The sequence below is a fragment of the Lissotriton vulgaris genome, chromosome 7 (assembly GCF_964263255.1).
Source record: "Lissotriton vulgaris chromosome 7, aLisVul1.2, whole genome shotgun sequence".
Lineage (NCBI taxonomy): Eukaryota > Metazoa > Chordata > Amphibia > Caudata > Salamandridae > Lissotriton > Lissotriton vulgaris.
This window is the reverse complement of record NC_141695.1, coordinates 391,861,666-391,880,237: the sequence shown is the minus strand read 5'-3', so window position 1 is coordinate 391,880,237 and position 18,572 is coordinate 391,861,666. Positions and strand designations below refer to the sequence as shown.

The 18,572-nt window shown below is 47.1% G+C and overlaps 1 protein-coding gene across 1 annotated transcript in view; it reads left to right on the top strand.

The window, feature by feature from the left end:
- The first annotated feature begins 638 nt into the window (after positions 1-638).
- GRWD1 (glutamate rich WD repeat containing 1) overlaps positions 639-18,572 on the top strand; it is a 59,254-nt gene continuing 41,320 nt past the window's right edge. The window contains exon 1 of the mRNA XM_086930348.1: positions 639-975. Within this exon, the coding sequence (XP_086786474.1) occupies positions 666-975 (310 nt within the window). The 5' untranslated portion in view covers positions 639-665. The remainder of the gene's footprint in view (positions 976-18,572) is intronic.

The window sequence follows — 18,572 nt, the reverse complement described above, 5'->3', positions numbered from 1 at the left end:
AATTTGCTGCAATTTGTAAACACGTGTTCTATGCTAACACACAAACTACAAGTCCCAGTATGCAACTTGTTTTAACTGCAGGGGTCACACTGTGACAAGTTCCACTTCGCTGCAACACATACCTGTTACGTGCTTAATTTTGTAAGGCAAGCACGCACTGCTGCAAATCGTGTCTAAGCCGTATCTGTGAAAGAAGCCTTCAAAACATGTTTAGTTTATTTAAAGAAGCCAAAACGAATTCTTTCTTCCTCGTTATTTTTCTTTTCCTCACGCATATACTTTTTCCTTCGCCTCTTGTTACAGAGTTTTCTCCTTTTGGCTGTCTACCTTGGTTTCTTTATTGTATTCTCTGTTCCTTTTATTTATCTCAACTCAATTCCCCTCGTTTATTTAACACCCTCGTTTATTTAACATTATTTTCACTGCCCCCATGTCTTCCTTTTCTTTACTCGTCCATTTCACGTTCACTTTTTGTATTTCTCTAACCCCTCTGTCTGACTCATTTCAGTACGAGCACCAATAACTTCGAAGTTATTTACACGCTTCCAAAGCCGAAACAGGATATAAACTGAAATCAATCAGCACTAAATGAACCACAGCTTGACTGCCCAATAAAGGGAACGAACGTTGTATTTGGAGGCGGCTCGTGTTTTTAACAACAGCCAATGGGAGACAGTAACGTTTCGGCCAATCAGAGCCTGCGTTGCCTTTTCCCTTCCTTTACCAAGATGGCGGAGAAGAAGCAGGGCACGTGTAAGGATATCAGAGGAAACGAGGAGGAAGAAGACGAGTTTATGGAAGGGACTGGTAGCGAAGATGATGAGGATGACGGGGACATCATGGAGGAGGAGGAAGAGGATGGTGGTGATAAGAGCCCGAAGAAGGTGTATGTTCCTGGCCTCGAACCCCTGACGGATGGTGAAGAGCTGGTGATGGATCAGGAGGCTTATGTGCTGTACCACCAGGCGCAGACAGGTGAGGCGGATCGGCAGATTTTCTTGTGTCAAAGCAGTGCTTTAAATGGAAAAGTGCAGGTACTCATTAAATTGAGTTGGGGGCGTGGCTAGTGGCAGGGATGAGAAATGATAGAAACACTTCTATCGAGTATGCATTTGCCCTTGACAGTTATCTCAAACTTTCCGTATGTATGTATGTGGTCTTGTAAAGCGCACTGCTGCCCTGAGGCGTCGTGGCGCTGTAGATATGTGCAGATTAACAGGTACATGTGCTAATAAAGGGTGGTGTTAAGTACTTCTGGGAGCAATGCAAGGAGCTTCTAAACCCTGAATGCAGCCAGGCTATCAACAGTAGTAATAGAACTTTCATGTGCACTAAGACGAGAGAGACTGGCATAGCATCATTAATAACCAGTATTAGATGCATTTCTTTTCAAATACCTCCTGGGTGTCCTGATTCTCTTCCTCACTGATTTAGTTTCTCTCTCACACAGAACATACACACTACCAGGCTAACACACACAAACAAGCAGACAAAAACTCTATCAATCTTCACATCTCTAATCTCTCCATCCCACTCCCACATACTTCTCTCCCATGGGACTTTGAATCGGGTTACTGGCATTTATGGGCTTTGGAAGTGGCTGCTGCAGGATCGGACATTTGAAACGTAATGCACGTATTTTTCTAACCTTTCAGAAGCATGGAGCATAATGGCAGGCAGAGAGGGGGGTTCAAGTGTTGGGCACTGGCCTGGCAGGTTGTTGGCAGTGCATGCACCCCCTCCCCCCTGTGGCAGCTCGGGCTGAAACACCTTCCCCTTCCCCACCCCCACTTCGCAGGTCTTTAAAAGAAGATTCCCTTGTTAATGACGCTTTGTTGGTTTTTCACCCCTTCGAGAGCCCCTGCATCGCCACTCTTTGTTGGAAGAATTAGCACTTTACACAATACCAAACCCTGTCGGCTGAAACCCCCAAGGAATCGGGTTTTTGCTTGTAGGAATCGGGAGGCGGGAGACTAGCCTTCAAATCGGTAGTCTCCCGCCTGAATCGGGAGGGTTGGCATGTCTGCATCTCTGTCTGCACTTACCCCTTCTGTCTCTATGTTTTCCCCCTTTAAACTCTAATGTGCTCTTTCTGTCTCTACCCCTCTCTACCTTCTTTCACCTAATTCTCCTCCCTCTTCCCTCTGCAGAAGGCCACAGGGCAGGAGAGCTTGCTGTGGCAGGCAGTGAGCACTGCAGGGTCGTGAGCATGTGCAGAGGTCAGGGGAAGAACAACACTAGTCTCTGATGGGCAGGTCAGTACACCTCCTCCCCCCTCACCTGTGCTCCAGGCAGGCTGCTTTGGCAGGCCATCTCCACCACCTAATCCCTGTCAAGGTCCCAGCAGGTGGACAGGGGTGGGGGTGGAATTGCAGGCGCAAGTGAGTCAGGCCTCAGTGGGAGGCCAAGCATTTAATGGCACGGTCATTTATGCAGGTTCTCTTCCCTCCCACCTATTCACTGTGCCCCTGGCAGCTGATGTCCAATACACTAACAAGACGACCCAGCATGGAGGCCCAGCAGGGAGCGGCTGTCTGAGGACAATGAGAGCATCGGGAGCAGAGGCCACTTACCCTGTTGCAGGCCTCCAGCAGGCACCAAAACGGAAAACATGCTGCCAAATAAACGGGGCACAGCTGGCCCAAGGGCATTGGCCCAGTGCCCATCTGATCAATCCGAGTACCGGTATTCTCCTTGGCACTGGAAAAGTGCCGGTACTCAGCTTGATAAAAACAAGAAGTGCCTGTACTCAGTACCTGTGAGTACCGGCCCATATAAAGCACTGGGTCAAAGCAGCTTTAACCTGTACACATGACATTGACATAGAGCTCTGCAAGGGAGAGTTGACCCTGGCCACTTCAACAGAAGGTGCAAAGAAGCTCTTGTACAGTACTTTGCGCTGTGGAAATGACCATTTGAGTCTCCTATCCTGAACAAGTGAATAAAGTTAGGAGTTTGAAATTAAAGAATGATTGAGATGCCCCTCCTATGAGAGGCGCAACTAGAGCCAGATTTCGGAGGGTGGAGGAAGGGCTAGGGCGTGGAGCCTGAAGACTTTTGAGTCCTATTTTCTCCTGCCTCCTATATACAAGAAAGACACAAATGGTACGCAATCGGTGGAAAGTTTATTTCTGTAGAATGGGGTATATTTCAATCTTATGTTAACTATATATTATACATTGTGGAATCAGAAATCGGGTAGAGTTTGTTTGAAAGGCCTGCGCCATAGCATCTGTTGATAGTGAAAGCCTCTTGGATAGAGCGAGGTGTTGGGACTGCGTGGCTGAATCGACCCAACTTGCCGTTTTTTAATGCAGTGAGCAGGTGAATCTGTGTTGCAAGTTACACACTATGGTTTATTTTCAAGAGACCTGCGCCGCTCAGGACACTCAATTATATGTATGAGGCGACGCAAAGCTACCCTGCGTGGCTTTGCATGGCCTTATAGATATGGAGTATTGCAAGGCAGCGCTTGACTTAAGCTGTGTCAAGGAGGCGTTCCGTGGGCTTTCCCACGCAACACTCATGGATGTTGATGCTGCCTCAGATTTACAAAATCACATAATCCTGGGGCGGCGGCGAAACCTAACGCCTCCTCAGAGCAGGTGTAACAAGGATAAATGTTATAATTGCGCCTCGTCTTTTCCTCTTTCCAAGTGTGCATAGAATGAAGAAAACTCCTCTCAGGATTGTTTTTGTTTAGGGAGGTGCCCCTTCCTGCACAGAAACAATCTTCCACTCCTCTAATGTTCAATATCATATGTACGCGGACGATATACACATCTACCTAAAAATCCACTCACCATTGTAGTGTAGTTCGTATATTCCCAATAGGCTCTGCGCATTGGAATAATATATCCTATAGATGTGACGTAGGACTTATGTCTGCTAGGTCTCTATCGAATATATTAAACTTAATTGGAAGTGCCAGTTCGCTCAGAGGTCACTAGAAACTTTCTCGAATAAACAAGAAGGGATTGGTTTCTGACAATGCATGAGCATGACAACTTTGTTTCCCCAAGATAAAACGTATCTTCAGAGTCGTGGAAACAATAGATAGATATTTTACTCCGTCATTCGTGCATGCTTCGTTTCACTAGAGGTGCAGAGAAAATAAAGAGACTGGCGTTTTCAATAAAAGTATTTATTGAACAGTCTTTCTCATGCAGAAGAAATGAACTGTTGCAATGGTAATACTGGCTGTAAAGTATAATGCATACAGCAAGAAGAGTATTATAAAATAATACTGTAAAAACATGGTATGGTTTCTAAACCATAAAATACATACATAACTAAATAAAGACTAAAAGTTCTCAACTGGTGCTTCTAAAATACGCCTACCCCGATGTACCTAACCTAAGTCTAGTACGAGGGAAGAAGTAAGTGAGGTGTAGCATAAGTGTAGTATTCTTTTGCCAAGAATCTATCCAAGATTTCTCTTAGGGTCTAATCAGCTTCGTACCTGGGTTTAGAATGAAGGAGGTCTGGTATCTCTTTGTCTCCAGACTCGATATCCCAACACCCCGCAAGGGGAGCTTGGAAACACTGGAGCTGGATTTCTCGGCAAGAGAAAAGACAGCTTCTCTCTCAGTGCGTCTGCTGGAGGGTCGGCTTCCTTCGGCACTTGCTGTAGTGAGATGCGTCGGGCAAGTAGATAGTCGAACTGCTCCAAACCACTGTGTGTTTGCTAGGGCAAGTGTGGGCATATTTATACTTTGAAGGTGCCCAGTTTGACGTACAGTTGGACATAATAACGTCATCAAAGAGTCGTAGTTCTTTGAAAACTCCAAGAGTTCTTGGACAAATCAATATTCAAGAAAGGGGAAGTCCCTAACTGCTGAAGCAGAGTTTTCCAAGAAATCGCTGTGGCTTATCGGAACTAGTGGAAATAGCCATGCCATGTTTGGACTGGATGGGTTATGTCTAAATATGGTTATGATTTCTATGCCTATATAAGGACCAGGTGATTTATACCTATATAAGGGCATGAAGCGGGAAAATTACACTAGGGTCCTAAAATGATATACAACACCCACTCCACTTTATTATGTTCGACATTACTAAATGTAAGCACTAAAAAATATCTAAAGCATGTGATTATAATCCCACCCAAAAATACATAAAATGCAATTGAAATGGTTATACATGAAAAACGAGTATTTGTACTGTACGCATTTCAAAGCAATTATGAAATGGCTCTTAAATACAGAAGGAAAAGGTCGAGACCATCCCATAGCAGAGTATATAAACTGGTTTGGTTTTTGGAAAAGGCCAATATTGTCTCTAGGAAGTATTCAAAGAATTCTTGTTCTCTAAGAATAGTTCTACTTCAAGCAGATTACTTTGTGCCAAAGTTCAATTTTGGGGAAAAAAACAAATCGTAGAAAAATAAAGTTCCAAAGTTAGACGTTTTTGTTTAGAAAAACGAAGGTTGAATTCAAAGTTGATAGAACGCTGTGTGCTAATTTCACAAATTATTCTCGTGTCGGGAGAAAGCATTAAATCTTCTAAGCTGGCAAAGAAATAGTCTACCACAGTAGGTGAAAGGTGAACCACTTCATTAAGTAGATCAATCGTACACAGATGAGAAGCATCCCCATCAGCGTCAGTCGCATTAGCAATGTTCACAGTAGATGGTACTTGTGTGCCTGTTGGCTCCACTTATCTCACCCTCAGCTGGAATTGCTGGTGAGACCTCAATGAATGCGGTCATCAGGATTGGGAGCCGCTGGGGACAACACAGTGCATGAGCCGTTACTGAACCAAGCAAAGCGTCAACATCCGTTGGCAGTGCTGATGGAAGTGTCAGACAAATATCCAACACGCATTCCTCTCCACTCAGCAGGCATCGTAGAACAGGTAAGGTGCAATCTTGCCAGATTGGTCTGAATGATAAGAACCACGTGGTATTCAGATCTCTTAAACGAGCCAAGCCAAGAATCTGTGTTATGCGCTCACGATACTGCATTGCCAGAAGAGTGTTCTCCATGGTAATATGGGTATCGCTGGTGACTGGACTTGCCATATCGGAGCAGAAGGAACAAAAATAGTATCCCTGCTACGAATCCCGAAATGAGTCAGACTGCCAAACACAGAGTGCACGAAGTTTGGAAAAATGCCTAGGAGTACCTTAAAGGGTACTAACAGTCCCGAAACAATCATCTTAAATACATGTACAATACCACTGGTATCAGACATGTTTAAGATACAACCTAACATTTCTGCGAAATGTATGGGGCAGTTTGTTGATAATAGGGCATGTATCTCCGCAGAGGACCTTGCAACTTGCAGATCATACATCTCTCTGGACGAGGTCAGTGGCATTAAATCGCTCAACGTAACGCTTCTAAAAACCCAGTCCTGGCTAGCTCGAAGCCATCTGAAACTAAACGCCCTCAAAACAGAATTCCTCCTTATCGCTCCCCCCAATAAATCGACTATCATCACTGTCTTGCTGAAACACCTCAAAGCACTCAACTGCCAACCTCTTATCATTGACTCCACTAAATCACTGGGAGTTACCCTCGACAAAAACCTTAACATGCTGAAACACATCAGCAGCGCAACAAAAGGAGCAACTTATCAAATGAATATCCTAAGAAAACTCAAACCCTTCCTCTCTGCAAATGACCTCAAACTTGCTGTTCAATCTATTGTACTCCCCAGAATAGAATATGGGAGTGCTATCCTTTGTGGGCTACCAAGATCAACAACGTCTCCCCTAAGAGCCTCAATCAACTCCGCTGCCAGGCTCATCACTGGCTCTAAAAGAAACTGTCATATCTCCCCAGACTTAAGAGCTATCAATTGGTTACCTTTTGAAGCTAGAGTTCAACTGAAAATCGCATGCATGACACACAAGGTTATTCACCACAATGCTCTGAGCTACCGCACACATAAATTGGTACTATCTTGTGGCAATAGATTCTCCAGAAGCGCCAGTAACTTTCTTCTAAAACCACAACGATTTTCTAAGAAGAAAACATACAATCAGGTCTTCTTTGGGGGTGCCCCTAGGATTTGGAACTCTTTACTCCCTGAAACCCGACGGAATCCCTCCACTCTATTGTTGACAAAAGAAGTGAAAGGTATTTTCCTGTCCAAGTTCACATGAACTATGTTTACATGCTGTCATTCTTTGTATGATGTGTTCGTATCATAATTATTTTAGTTTGTCTATAATCTGAGTTTTATTTGCTAAATCTGCTTGTAAAGCGCTCTGATACCCGCAAGGGTCTTGTCCGCGCTATATAAAACCTTCAAAATATAAATAAATAATTCTGATAGGAGTTTTCCTCGTTCTGTGCAGAAACTCTTGTACTATGGGGAAAGGGTGCTTGGTTGGTGCTTAGATGCTCACACCCCTGATAGTAATGCTAGGTGTCATATTACATGTCTTGTAGGCGTATGCCTACTAGAGCAGAGCTACCACCCACGTGATATAGATACTATAGTATCATGCAACTCACAGCAAACATATATATTGTGTTACATATTGTACAGGCTTATATCTATGACAGCGAAGCTGGCCTTCAATTTATAAATGTTTTGCAGGGTAGGGTATGTCATAGCACAAACATTCCTTGGTTTATTCAAATATGCAAGGTTCAACCCTTTGAGACAACAGAGCTATCATTCATGTTACCGACTATTGCCTATGCAGGCAAATGAAAGCATAGCCATCCCTCTGTTACACTCTCCTGCGGACTAGGACTTTAAACATCAACCATGTCCCTATACAGCAGACCATCCCTTTGAGTTCTTACACACTTGTATTCTCAAAGCAGATCTATCTCTAGGGTTACACAGATCTTTCAGGACTATATCTATAACACAAATATCCTTAGGCAAGAAATAACTTGTCCATGAGAGAGATGCTCTAAATGACTGCCTGAAGACTGGGCAGTGAAGCAGCATTCTGGATGGTAAACCTTCAACTTTAACAAAAGTCTTCCATATTCCAATTGATTCCGTCCCAAAGAGCAGAAAAATAGCTCCACTCTAGATAATTGAGGTTGAATACATTTCAGTCAGTCAAATGAGGGGTTTGTATAGCGAGGCTACTCAACCGTGAGGGTCTCAAGTTTACTTTATTAAGGCCATTGTTTTATTCAGGCTTTTAGTAAAGGAGACCCACTGAGGTAGAAGTCATCAACTTGATTGATGCTTTTTTCTGCATTTTGTGGTGCAACTGCGCGCTTCCTCCACCCCCCAAAAACACTCTTGTCATACACGGAGCAGGTGCTGCACTGGCAGCAGCACGTCTTCTCAACTTAAACTGTTGATTATGAAATTTTGGATACTAAAGCCCCATTTTCAGTGCCTTAATATATCTCTTGATGGAGTAAGTCATCGTTGGTCGGAGGAGACACGTACTAGATATGGATCAACGGAAGACAGTGTTGAGTTAGGCACTGTCATGAGGAAGAAATATCCAGTGCAAAGACCTAGACCAGCAGTTTTTAGGTCTCGTGACCTACAATGCGCGCAAGCGCATTGAGGGAACGAGAATTCAAGTGGCGAAAATCATCGTCAAACCAAGGGCTTTCAGCCCCGCGGTTTTCATGCAGTTCACGTGAATCACGTGATTAAACATGCACGTGCATCGGCAGCATTTCTCCTGCAGGCTCGCAAAAGGATCTCCTCCCTCCCCACATCAAAGTCATCAATCACCCTCCCACAGGCTTCCCCAGCGCTGCCCCGCCCCCTGCTTCACGGCCAGGCCATCTGTTCCCTGCCTTCTCTTCTCTCTGATCTCCCCTCAGGCGCCCCTCCCAGCACTGCCTTGTTTTCCTTGAACCCCTGGCTTAATTGAGCAGCTCTGCTCATACTGGGGAGCTTGTTTGTTTTGTTTCGTGTTTTTATTTATTTTGTGCTTTCCCGTCCAGTTGCTTGCCCCCACCTCCCTCGCCCATTCTCCTGTTGCTCCACCATGCCTTCCAGTCCCTTTTTCTCTTTTTTTTAAAACTTCCTTCAAAATAGATATGATGTATGCTTCCCTACTTCGCCATTTAGAGTTCATTCTAACTACCAAAACATGGACAATTTCTACACATTGATTGATCGCGCAGCGGTGGGTTTACAGCAGTAGTATCATGTTGGCGCTATGTCCCCGTGTCTTTTGCAGCTCGCCATGGCCCCCGCTGGGGCGCATTCAGTGCCTGTACATCGCACGCCTCCGAGCGCCCCAGCTCGGTGATTCTGAGTGCATCTGCCCAGCTATAAGCTGTGCAGGGACAGCGCGTGCCTCGGGGACATGGCAGCTGTCTGCATGTCTCTGCCATTTGCTCTTTCTGCCTGTGAGTCCATGGTAACACCTAGTACTTCCCATTGTCCCTTTGTGCCTTTTAGAGCAGCACGGCCTTCAATGTATAATCCACGTGATTCTGACTCAGATGGAGCTCTTGTTTCAGGCTAACCGGTTCCTGTGATTTATATAATTTCCACTTGTGTTCAGTTGATGTTTATAAAGTCTTGAGAGATGGAGAGTGTGGCAGCTTGCTTTCTTGTCTCCTCCACTGCCTTGAAGTTGTTTGCCTGGTGTGATTTATCTGCAGGTTGAGTTCCGGAGCAGAACACACACACATCCAAGCATATTGCACTCACTTGCACAAAGTGCCTGAGAGCTCGGCCCGCTTGTTAGAAGGCATTGTCGGACTGGGAAAGATTACGGCCCCGGACATCAAAATAAATGCGCCCCCCATGTGTAATTAGATAGATAAAAAAAAGCGGCCCATATTTCGAACTTGTTGCAGGTTTGAACTCGTAAAGACACGCAGTACACATGATTTTTCAGGGTATAGAAGACTGCATGGATTTGAGCTTTCTACAGGCTGTTATTGTTTTAACATCAGGGAAGTCAACAATAACCAGCATTGGCATAGACAATAGGTCTCGCTTGTTATATTTAATTAGCAGCAGCAGCATTTCTCCTGCGCCAGGCCACATCAAAGGCTCTGTGCCACTTTCACCCACACAGCAACACTTACGGACACGCAACACCACTCACACCCACGCAAGCCCACTTTCATCCACGCAACACCACACTCACCCACGCAACGCCACTCACCCACGCAACGCCACTCACCCACGCAACGCCACTCACCCACGCAACGCCACTCACCCAAGCAACGCCACTCGTCCACGCAACGCCACTCGTCCACGCAACGCCACTCGTCCACGCAACGCCACTCGTCCACGCAACGCCACTCGTCCACGCAACGCCACTCGTCCACGCAACGCCACTCGTCCACGCCACTCACCCACGCAACGCCACTCACCCACGCAGCACCACTCACCCACGCAGCGCAACTCACTCACTCACGCAAAGCCACTCACACCCACGCAGTGCCACTCACACCCACGCAGTGCCACTTTCACCCACGCAGTGCCACTTTCAGACACGCAACTCCACTCACACCTACGCAAGCCCACTATCACCCACGCAATGCCACACTCACCCACGCAACGCCACACTCACCCAAGCAACGCCACTCACCCACGCAACGCCACTCACCCACGCAACGCCACTCACCCACGCAACGCCACTCACCCACGCAACGCCACTCACCCACGCAACGCCACTCACCCACGCAACGCCACTCACCCACCAAACGCCACTCATCCACGCAACGCCACTCATCCACGCAACGCCACTCACCCACGCAGTGCCACTTTCACCCACGCAGCGCCACTTTCAGACACGCAACTCCACTCACACCTACGCAAGCCCACTATCGCCCACGCAATGCCACACTCACCCAAGCAACGCCACTCACCCAAGCAACGCCACTCACCCAAGCAACGCCACTCACCCAAGCAACGCCACTCACCCAAGCAACGCCACTCACCCCCACGCAGCGCCACTCACCCCCACGCAGCGCCACTCACCCCCACGCAGCGCCACTCACCCCCACGCAGCGCCACTCACCCCCACGCAGCGCCACTCATCCCCACGCAGCGCCACTCATCCCCACGCAGCGCCACTCATCCCCACGCAGCGCCACTCATCCCCACGCAGCGCCACTCATCCCCACGCAGCGCCACTCATCCCCACGCAGCGCCACTCATCCCCACGCAGCGCCACTCACCCACGCAGCGCAACTCACTCAAAGCCACTCACACACACGCAGTGCCACTTTCACCCACACTGTGCAGTGCACAATAGGTCTCGCAGTACGAAAGTTGGAGCTATTGGTTTTGTAAATGACAAAGCCCTTTATGTTTTTAAAATGAAAACAAAAATAAAAGGCATTGTTATTTGCAATTGTAATAGCTCCAACTTTCCTACTGCGAGACCTATTGGCAATGCCAGTGCTTGTTAACTTTTTTGACTTCTCTAGACCCCCCCCACTAAATCATTATTGTAATCATCAGGCCTTCACTGAGTCATTATTGGAAGCTAGTGACCCCGGATAAGCAATTTCCAGGATTGATTTTCAAAACTATGCACAAAAATTAAAAAAAACAAGTATACAGCAAATATTCTCAAGTATTGAAATATTTGGTTGAATTCACAATCCAATGTAGAGAACGTTTTTCCATTTTCTATATTGCTTCATTATTGTTATATAATTCTTGATTTTAATGTATTCATTTTATTATTATATAATTTGATAAGTCTCGGACCCCAGGGTCCTCGGATCAGGGGTTAAGTGTCACTGGACTAGACAAGGCAAATGTTGTACTATCATCGCTACAACATTTTCCTGCACCCACTCCCCCCCAACCTGCATATGCGTTCTGTTTGGCATACCACCAACCTCCAGGTCTACGGACAAAACACGGCTCGCTTAGGGGAGCAACACCCCTTGAGTTTTAGTGTTGTAATTTGGACGTCACTAAGGGTGGTGCAGAGACCGCACCTGCCATATTGCTCTGATTTCGAACTGCCCAATAGATACCAGGTATTGAGAACCTTAGATGATAATGAATGACTTAGTCGTGGCAGATACCATTTTGGGGGCTCCGGGAATTATTGAAGAAGGGATTTTATTACCGTCCAGGCAAATCATCTGTATTTATTTCTGGGACGGCATCAGATTGTAGGTTGGCTGTAGCTAAGGCCCTAAAGGCAAGCTTCAACGAACATCCTAGTCCCCTAACACATCTACCTGTGCTTCAAATGTGGATCCGGTAAGTCACTACTCTGAGGTAAGGTTTAAGTTTGCAACATGGAATGTGAATGGGCTAACGAACAAGATAGGAAATGATGATTGGATTAGCACTATATCGGGATATGATATTATATGTATGTATGCAAGAAACCTGGTGTACAAGCCCAGAACACTTAGAAGGTGTTTCCTCCCACTTTTTGGAATTTAGCGCCTCAAGCAGGGCGGGCAAAAGGGGGACTCCAGGTTCTTATTCCTGTAAAAGCTATGAAGATCTCATCAGTGGCTCCCCATTCTCCATGATTGTGACTGAATAAAAAGGGCAGGAGAGATCTTGTAATTGTGAATTTTTATAATAATATCTTTGATTCACGCATGGTAGTGTGTCTACAGCTCTTGACCATGGCCTCGAAGCCTTCTGAGGTTCTATTCATATGGATTTTGTAGTTGGAAGGGGTAAGTGATTTTAATTTTCAGGCATGTGCATCATCTGCCACCCAGGCATGCAATCATATTTATCGGGATGGGGTGGGCAACGATCACTTCTGCCACAATGGTGAAGCACTGTACTCTATCTCTAAATATGACTGTCAATTACTTTGGCATGGCTGTGATATCAATGGAGAGTTAGCCCCAACATTTACCGGGAGAAACTTATTTTCCAATATAGATCATGTATTGGTGTCTGTCTCTGCTAACCATATGTGTAGTAACCCCAGTATTGTACCCTCAATTTTTAGCGACCACAATCTACTTACATTATCCTTCTCTTGGGGTCAGAGGCAGGCCTGATTTCAAATAGTAAATAGTATTAACCCACCAGGGTAAACAGAGTAAGAATTAAGTGGACTGGTAGTGACCCAGTAGATGTTTTTAAATCTGCCCCTGACCTGTGGGGGCCTATCCTTTGGTGTTTAATACAGCCGTAATAGATATGGTCCGATCTTCTTGGGGCATATCTACTATTGTACCCATATTTTAAACAAGCATTGGCATACCCAATAGGTCTCGCCTTTGGGACCTTATAAATGTTTAGTTATCCAGCACAATATCCTTGGTGCAACAACATCAAGTGTTGCATGGCTAAACTCTTATAAGGTACCAAAGGTAAGACCTATTGGCTATGCCAATGCTTGTTTTGAGTGAGTGGCTCATAAAGGTATGTCACTGTAAGGTAGAGATGCTGCAAGTGCTTTTTACAGAAGCCCCTGTGACATTGCGCCTCTTCAAAATGTATCTTGGGTCTGGTGTAATACTTCTAGCTCCTATTCCCGTCTTCTCGCAACCAATGCATCCTTAAATGTCCCATGTACAGCTGGGGTTGACACTCCTATTACCCCTGCCTTCCAGAGACACTTTACCTGCCGCGGGAAGGAGACAGTGGCAGTGTCCCCGACCCGTTTAGCGTCCTGACCTTGGGCAGTAAGATAATAATAGCGCTCGTTTTTTTAATACTTTGTGAATTTCAGTTGTAACTTGTGTAACCTGATTAGCGCTTTGTAAAATCGGTGACTTTTTAAAAATACACTTTCCCCCTGCACCACACGCCTCACTGACTGTTGCTGGACCCGCCTCCCTGCATCTCTTCGTAGGGGCACTTCCGGTCGCCCTGCAGGAAGAGCGGTTAGCACTCTAGTGTTGTACTTCCTGTAGGCTACTTAGCCCTCGCAGTCCCTCGGGCGCGCAGCGGTCGCGCGCAGCCCCGCCGAACACCCGCCAAAGAGCTGCCCGTCTGCGCCCGTCCGCGCTAAGTCAGCGCCAGGCGCCAGTCTCCCTGGTCTTTTAATTTTTATTAAAAGGTAAGATGTGCTATTCCAAAGCTGAGTTGTTGGGTCTTCAGCACCCCACTTGCTCCTGTGCTAGACGCAACACGGCCCATATACGACATCCCTTATTACATCCCTCTCAACTCTGCTCCACTATAAAAACTAAACCCAAACCCCCCATGACCCACACTTTCAGCATAGGTCATCTTAATGTTAGATCCATGCATAAGCACCACTCCGAAATTTTTGACCTTCTAGCTGACCACTCTCTCGATGCCCTGTTCATGACTGAGACATGGCTTCTTGATGAAATGGACTCGGTCTGCAACCTGGTGACCCCCACGGGATATACCATTCACACGGTGAATAGGAGCACGAGAGGGGGGGGGGTTGGCGCTTATAATCAAATCCCATCTTGATTGTCAATTTAGCAAAGTGGATATCAAAGGCAGTGAAAGCGCGCGTTTCTCGATCAAAGCTAACTCACACTTCTGCGCAACTGGCCTTTTGATCTACAGACCCCCTGGCGCAGATACTCCTTTCATTAATTCACTTTTACAATTTCTGGACAGCAACATTCTTAAAACAGCTAATTTTACGATCATAGGTGATCTCAATTTACATCTTGACAGGGACTCCGAGCCCAAAATTGCCACCTTTCTTGCAGATCTTGCGGCCTTCCAACTTAATCAACTTGTGACTGGCCCCACCCATAGAGCGGGTCACCTTCTTGACCCCATTTTTTCCAACATCACAAGTTGCTCCGCAGGCTCGCCCATCCCCATGACCTGGACCGATCACCATCTAGTAACTCTGTCTATCCCTTGCAACTTGAGATCTGCAGCGGTGCCTAATCCATCAGTTCAGAAACGGCCATGGAGAAAACTTTGTCTTGAAGACCTACACAACCTCCTGATATTAAATCCCCCACCCCCCAGTGAAGATCTGGACATAGGTTATGACCAGTTCTGCCTCTGGATCACCCAGGCACTTGATACCTTGATCCCGGCCAGATGTACCAAGGTCCGCACCCATCCAGTTAGCCCTTGGTATAATTCCGAACTAGCAACCTTGAAAAGGGAATGCAAGAAGGCAGAGAGGGGTTGGAGGAAAAACTACGACGCTAACCTCAAACAGGACTATGTCCTGCTCCAAAAAACCTACCATCGTAAGGTTTGCAGAACAAGGGTGGCATATTATGCCAATGAAATCAGTAACAGCTCTAATACCTCGAAAGCTGTATTTAAAATTCTGAAAGACCTTACTGCAAAAAAAACCGTTAATACCACTATCAGTTCTCCTGACCTTTGCAATAATATGGCTAATTTCTTCACCAATAAGATCAAGAAAATTTATGACACCTTTCCTAAAGGCCCGCAGCCATTGGCTATATCTGACCCTACCAGGTCTTCTCTCTCCTACTTACCTACGCTCGAGCGAGAGAGTTTTCTAAAAATCTGCAAAAAGATCAAATCTGGCTCCCCGGCAGACCCCCTAAAACCGGATACCTTTTGTGAAGCCCACGAATTTATCACTGAACACATCCGAGACTACATCAATCTGTCCCTTTCGACCGCCAAAGTTCCTTCCAAGTGGAAACAGGCTTGGGTTTCCCCCATCTTAAAAAAAACCCACTTTAGACCCCTTGCTTCCTGAGAACTTCAGACCCATCTCCCTGCTTCCCTGGCCTGCCAAAATCATCGAGGCACATGTCAACAACATCTTATCCGATTTCCTCCTCACCAATAACATCTTGGACGACTCCCAGCACGGGTTTAGAGCCGGTCATAGCACCGAGACCGCCTTGCTCAGTGTTTCAGAGGATCTCCGTACCATCCTTGACACCGGCGGCACGGCAGCACTGGTCCTGTTGGACCTTAGTGCTGCCTTCGATACGGTGTCACACGAGGTCTTCTTGACGAGATTGGAGGAAATTGGAATCACAGGGACAGCCTTGGGATGGTTTAGAGACTTCCTCTCCAACAGGTCTTTCAGAGTCTCTACCCCCCCTTACATCTCTGAGGAACATAACATTGGACAGGGAGTGCCGCAAGGCTCTTCCCTGAGCCCCACCCTGTTCAATGTATATGTCCGCCCTTTGGCGGAGGTGGCTAGAAGAAACGGACTTGCACTGGTATCTTATGCAGACGATACCCAGTTGGTGGTGGCACTTAATGACAACAGTGGTCTGGAGGCCCATCACTTTAAACAGACACTCACTGACATCACCAACTGGATGACGGCGAATTTTCTTCAATTAAACGCCGGGAAAACGGAGATACTGCTCCTGGGGAAAAACACTTCGTCCTGGAGTGACAACTGGTGGCCTGATGTCTTAGGCCCACCCCCTATGCCTAAGGAATGTGTCAAAAATTTGGGAGTCTGGGTGGACTCTGCTCTAAAGTTCACTCACCACACTAAAAAAGTAGCTGCCACGTGCTTTGGCATCCTTCGTAACATCAGGCCCATTCTGAAATTCTTTGACTGCCGCACTCGCCAACTAATTGTCCAGGCGACCATCCTTTCCAGACTGGACTATGCCAGCTCTCTCCTATTGGGGGCAAATCTAGCTGAAATCACTAGATTGCAGAGAGTTCAGAATGCGGCAGCCAGGGCTCTGGTAGGTCTTCCGCGCTATTCTTCGGTATCTGGAGCCTTGAAAAAACTGCACTGGCTCCCGGTGGCCAAAAGGGTCCAGTTCAAGGCATTGTGCCTAGCTTTTAAAATTCTTAAACCCCCCCCCCCCCCCAATGCTTTGCCCGCTTTTGTCAGAGTACATCCCTAGAAGATCGCTCCGTTCAGAGGGGCAGCATCTTGCGATTATCCCCCGCACCAGACTGGCCAGAGTGGGCGGCCGATCCTTCAGCTTCCTAGCTGCCAAGTTATGGAATAGTCTGCCCGAAGCTATCCGTGGGATACAGGATCTCTTAGCCTTCAGAAAGGCTGTCAAAACTCATCTTTTTCAATAACTGTCCCATTTTCTGCGCCTCTATCTCTCTGTAAACTGTCTGTTCGCAGCGCCGGGGCGCCCCTTGGCTGGGGCAGCCGTGCGCTATACAAATCACCATAACATTAACATTAACTGGATGTGGTGGACATGTTGGTGTTGGTAGTGGACGTGGTGTTGGTGGTGGACGTGGTGTTGGTGGTGGACGTGGTGTTGGTGGTGGACGTGGTGTTGGTGGTGGACGTGGTGTTGGTGATGGACGTGGTGTTGGTGGTGGACGTGGTGGTGGTGGTGGACGTGGTGTTGGTGGTGGACGTGGTGTTGGTGGTGGACGTGGTGTTGGTGGTGGACGTGGTGTTGGTGATGGACGTGGTGTTGGTGGTGGACGTGGTGGTGGTGGTGGACGTGGTGGTGGTGGACGTGGTGGTGGTGGTGGACGTGGTGGTGGTGGTGGACGTGGTGGTGGTGAGTGTGGTTGTGGTGGGGGATGTGGGATGTGGGGGAGGACGTGGTAGTGGTGATGGTGGACGTGGTGGTGGATTTGGTGGTGGACGTGGTGGTGGTAGTGGAAGTGGTGGTGGTGGTAGTGGAGGTGGTGGTGGTGGTAGTGGAGGTGGTGGTGGTGGTAGTGGAAGTGGTGGTAGTGGAAGTGGTGGTGGAAGTGGAAGTGGAAGTGGAAGTGGTGGTGGTGGTGGTGGTGGTGGTGGTGGTGATGGATGTGGTGGAGGATGTGGTGGAGGACAACTATTGGGTTGGAGGGTGCTGGCACAATGCGGAAGGAGAGGAAGATCTCGAAGGGGGCACATGTGAGAGCAGAAAGAGGCCGAATATTAGAAACAAAAAATGGAGAGTAGATGGAACACAAAACAGATTTAACGGGGTGATACCTTTTTTATAGCGCATGTGAATGTTCCTTATCACCCCGTTTTTAATAAACAAATGTAAATGTAAATGTACAGGAATTTATATAGCGCAAATCACCGAGCGGTTTCCAAGCGCTTGCTTAGGGAACCCGTCCTGGTATTCCCCCGTGAGATAACCCCGGCAGGGTATCCGCAAGGTGAAAGCCAGGCATCCCGCCGCGAGGGGCCGTTGTGGAGATTAAGCAAGCTATTGCCCAGAGTCGCAGAGTGTGAACCCGTGAATCGAGTCGGCACCAGAGCGAGAATTGTCGAGTCCATGGACATTTTAGGACTCAAGACCCCGCCGAGCCGGGAATTGAACCCTGGTCCCGGGCTGACCTCTGCTTCCAGGTCTGCCTCCTCTAACCAGTGAGCCACACTTCTCCAAACAAGGGGGCACTGGGGAGATTAATTGATTAATCACGCATGATGATTGCGTGCGAATAATTGATTAATCACGCCTGATAATCGCGTGCGGAAGCTAGGGTTGTTCGAGTCACGCGTTGGCTTACCAATGTGTGATTCTGGGCAAATTAGTTAATCTCCTGTGCCTTCTAAAAGGCAATGCGTTCCTGTGTGAATTTGCTCTTGTGTAATGTAACTGGGTGTCTTGTAAAGGTCTCTACTACTCTTGAGTTCTGTTTGCTCTGTATGAATTTGCTAAACAAACAGCCAGCAGACCTTGTAGAGCAAGAGCCTATTATATCCGTTCATGTAGCACACGCACAGCAATGAGGGCTCTGTACAGCCCAGTACTGCATTTAAATTTTAAAGCGCAATGGTCTGTTTATAAAATAAACATGTTGTGCCTGCAGTGAGAGTGGCTCACAAAGATAAGAAAAAA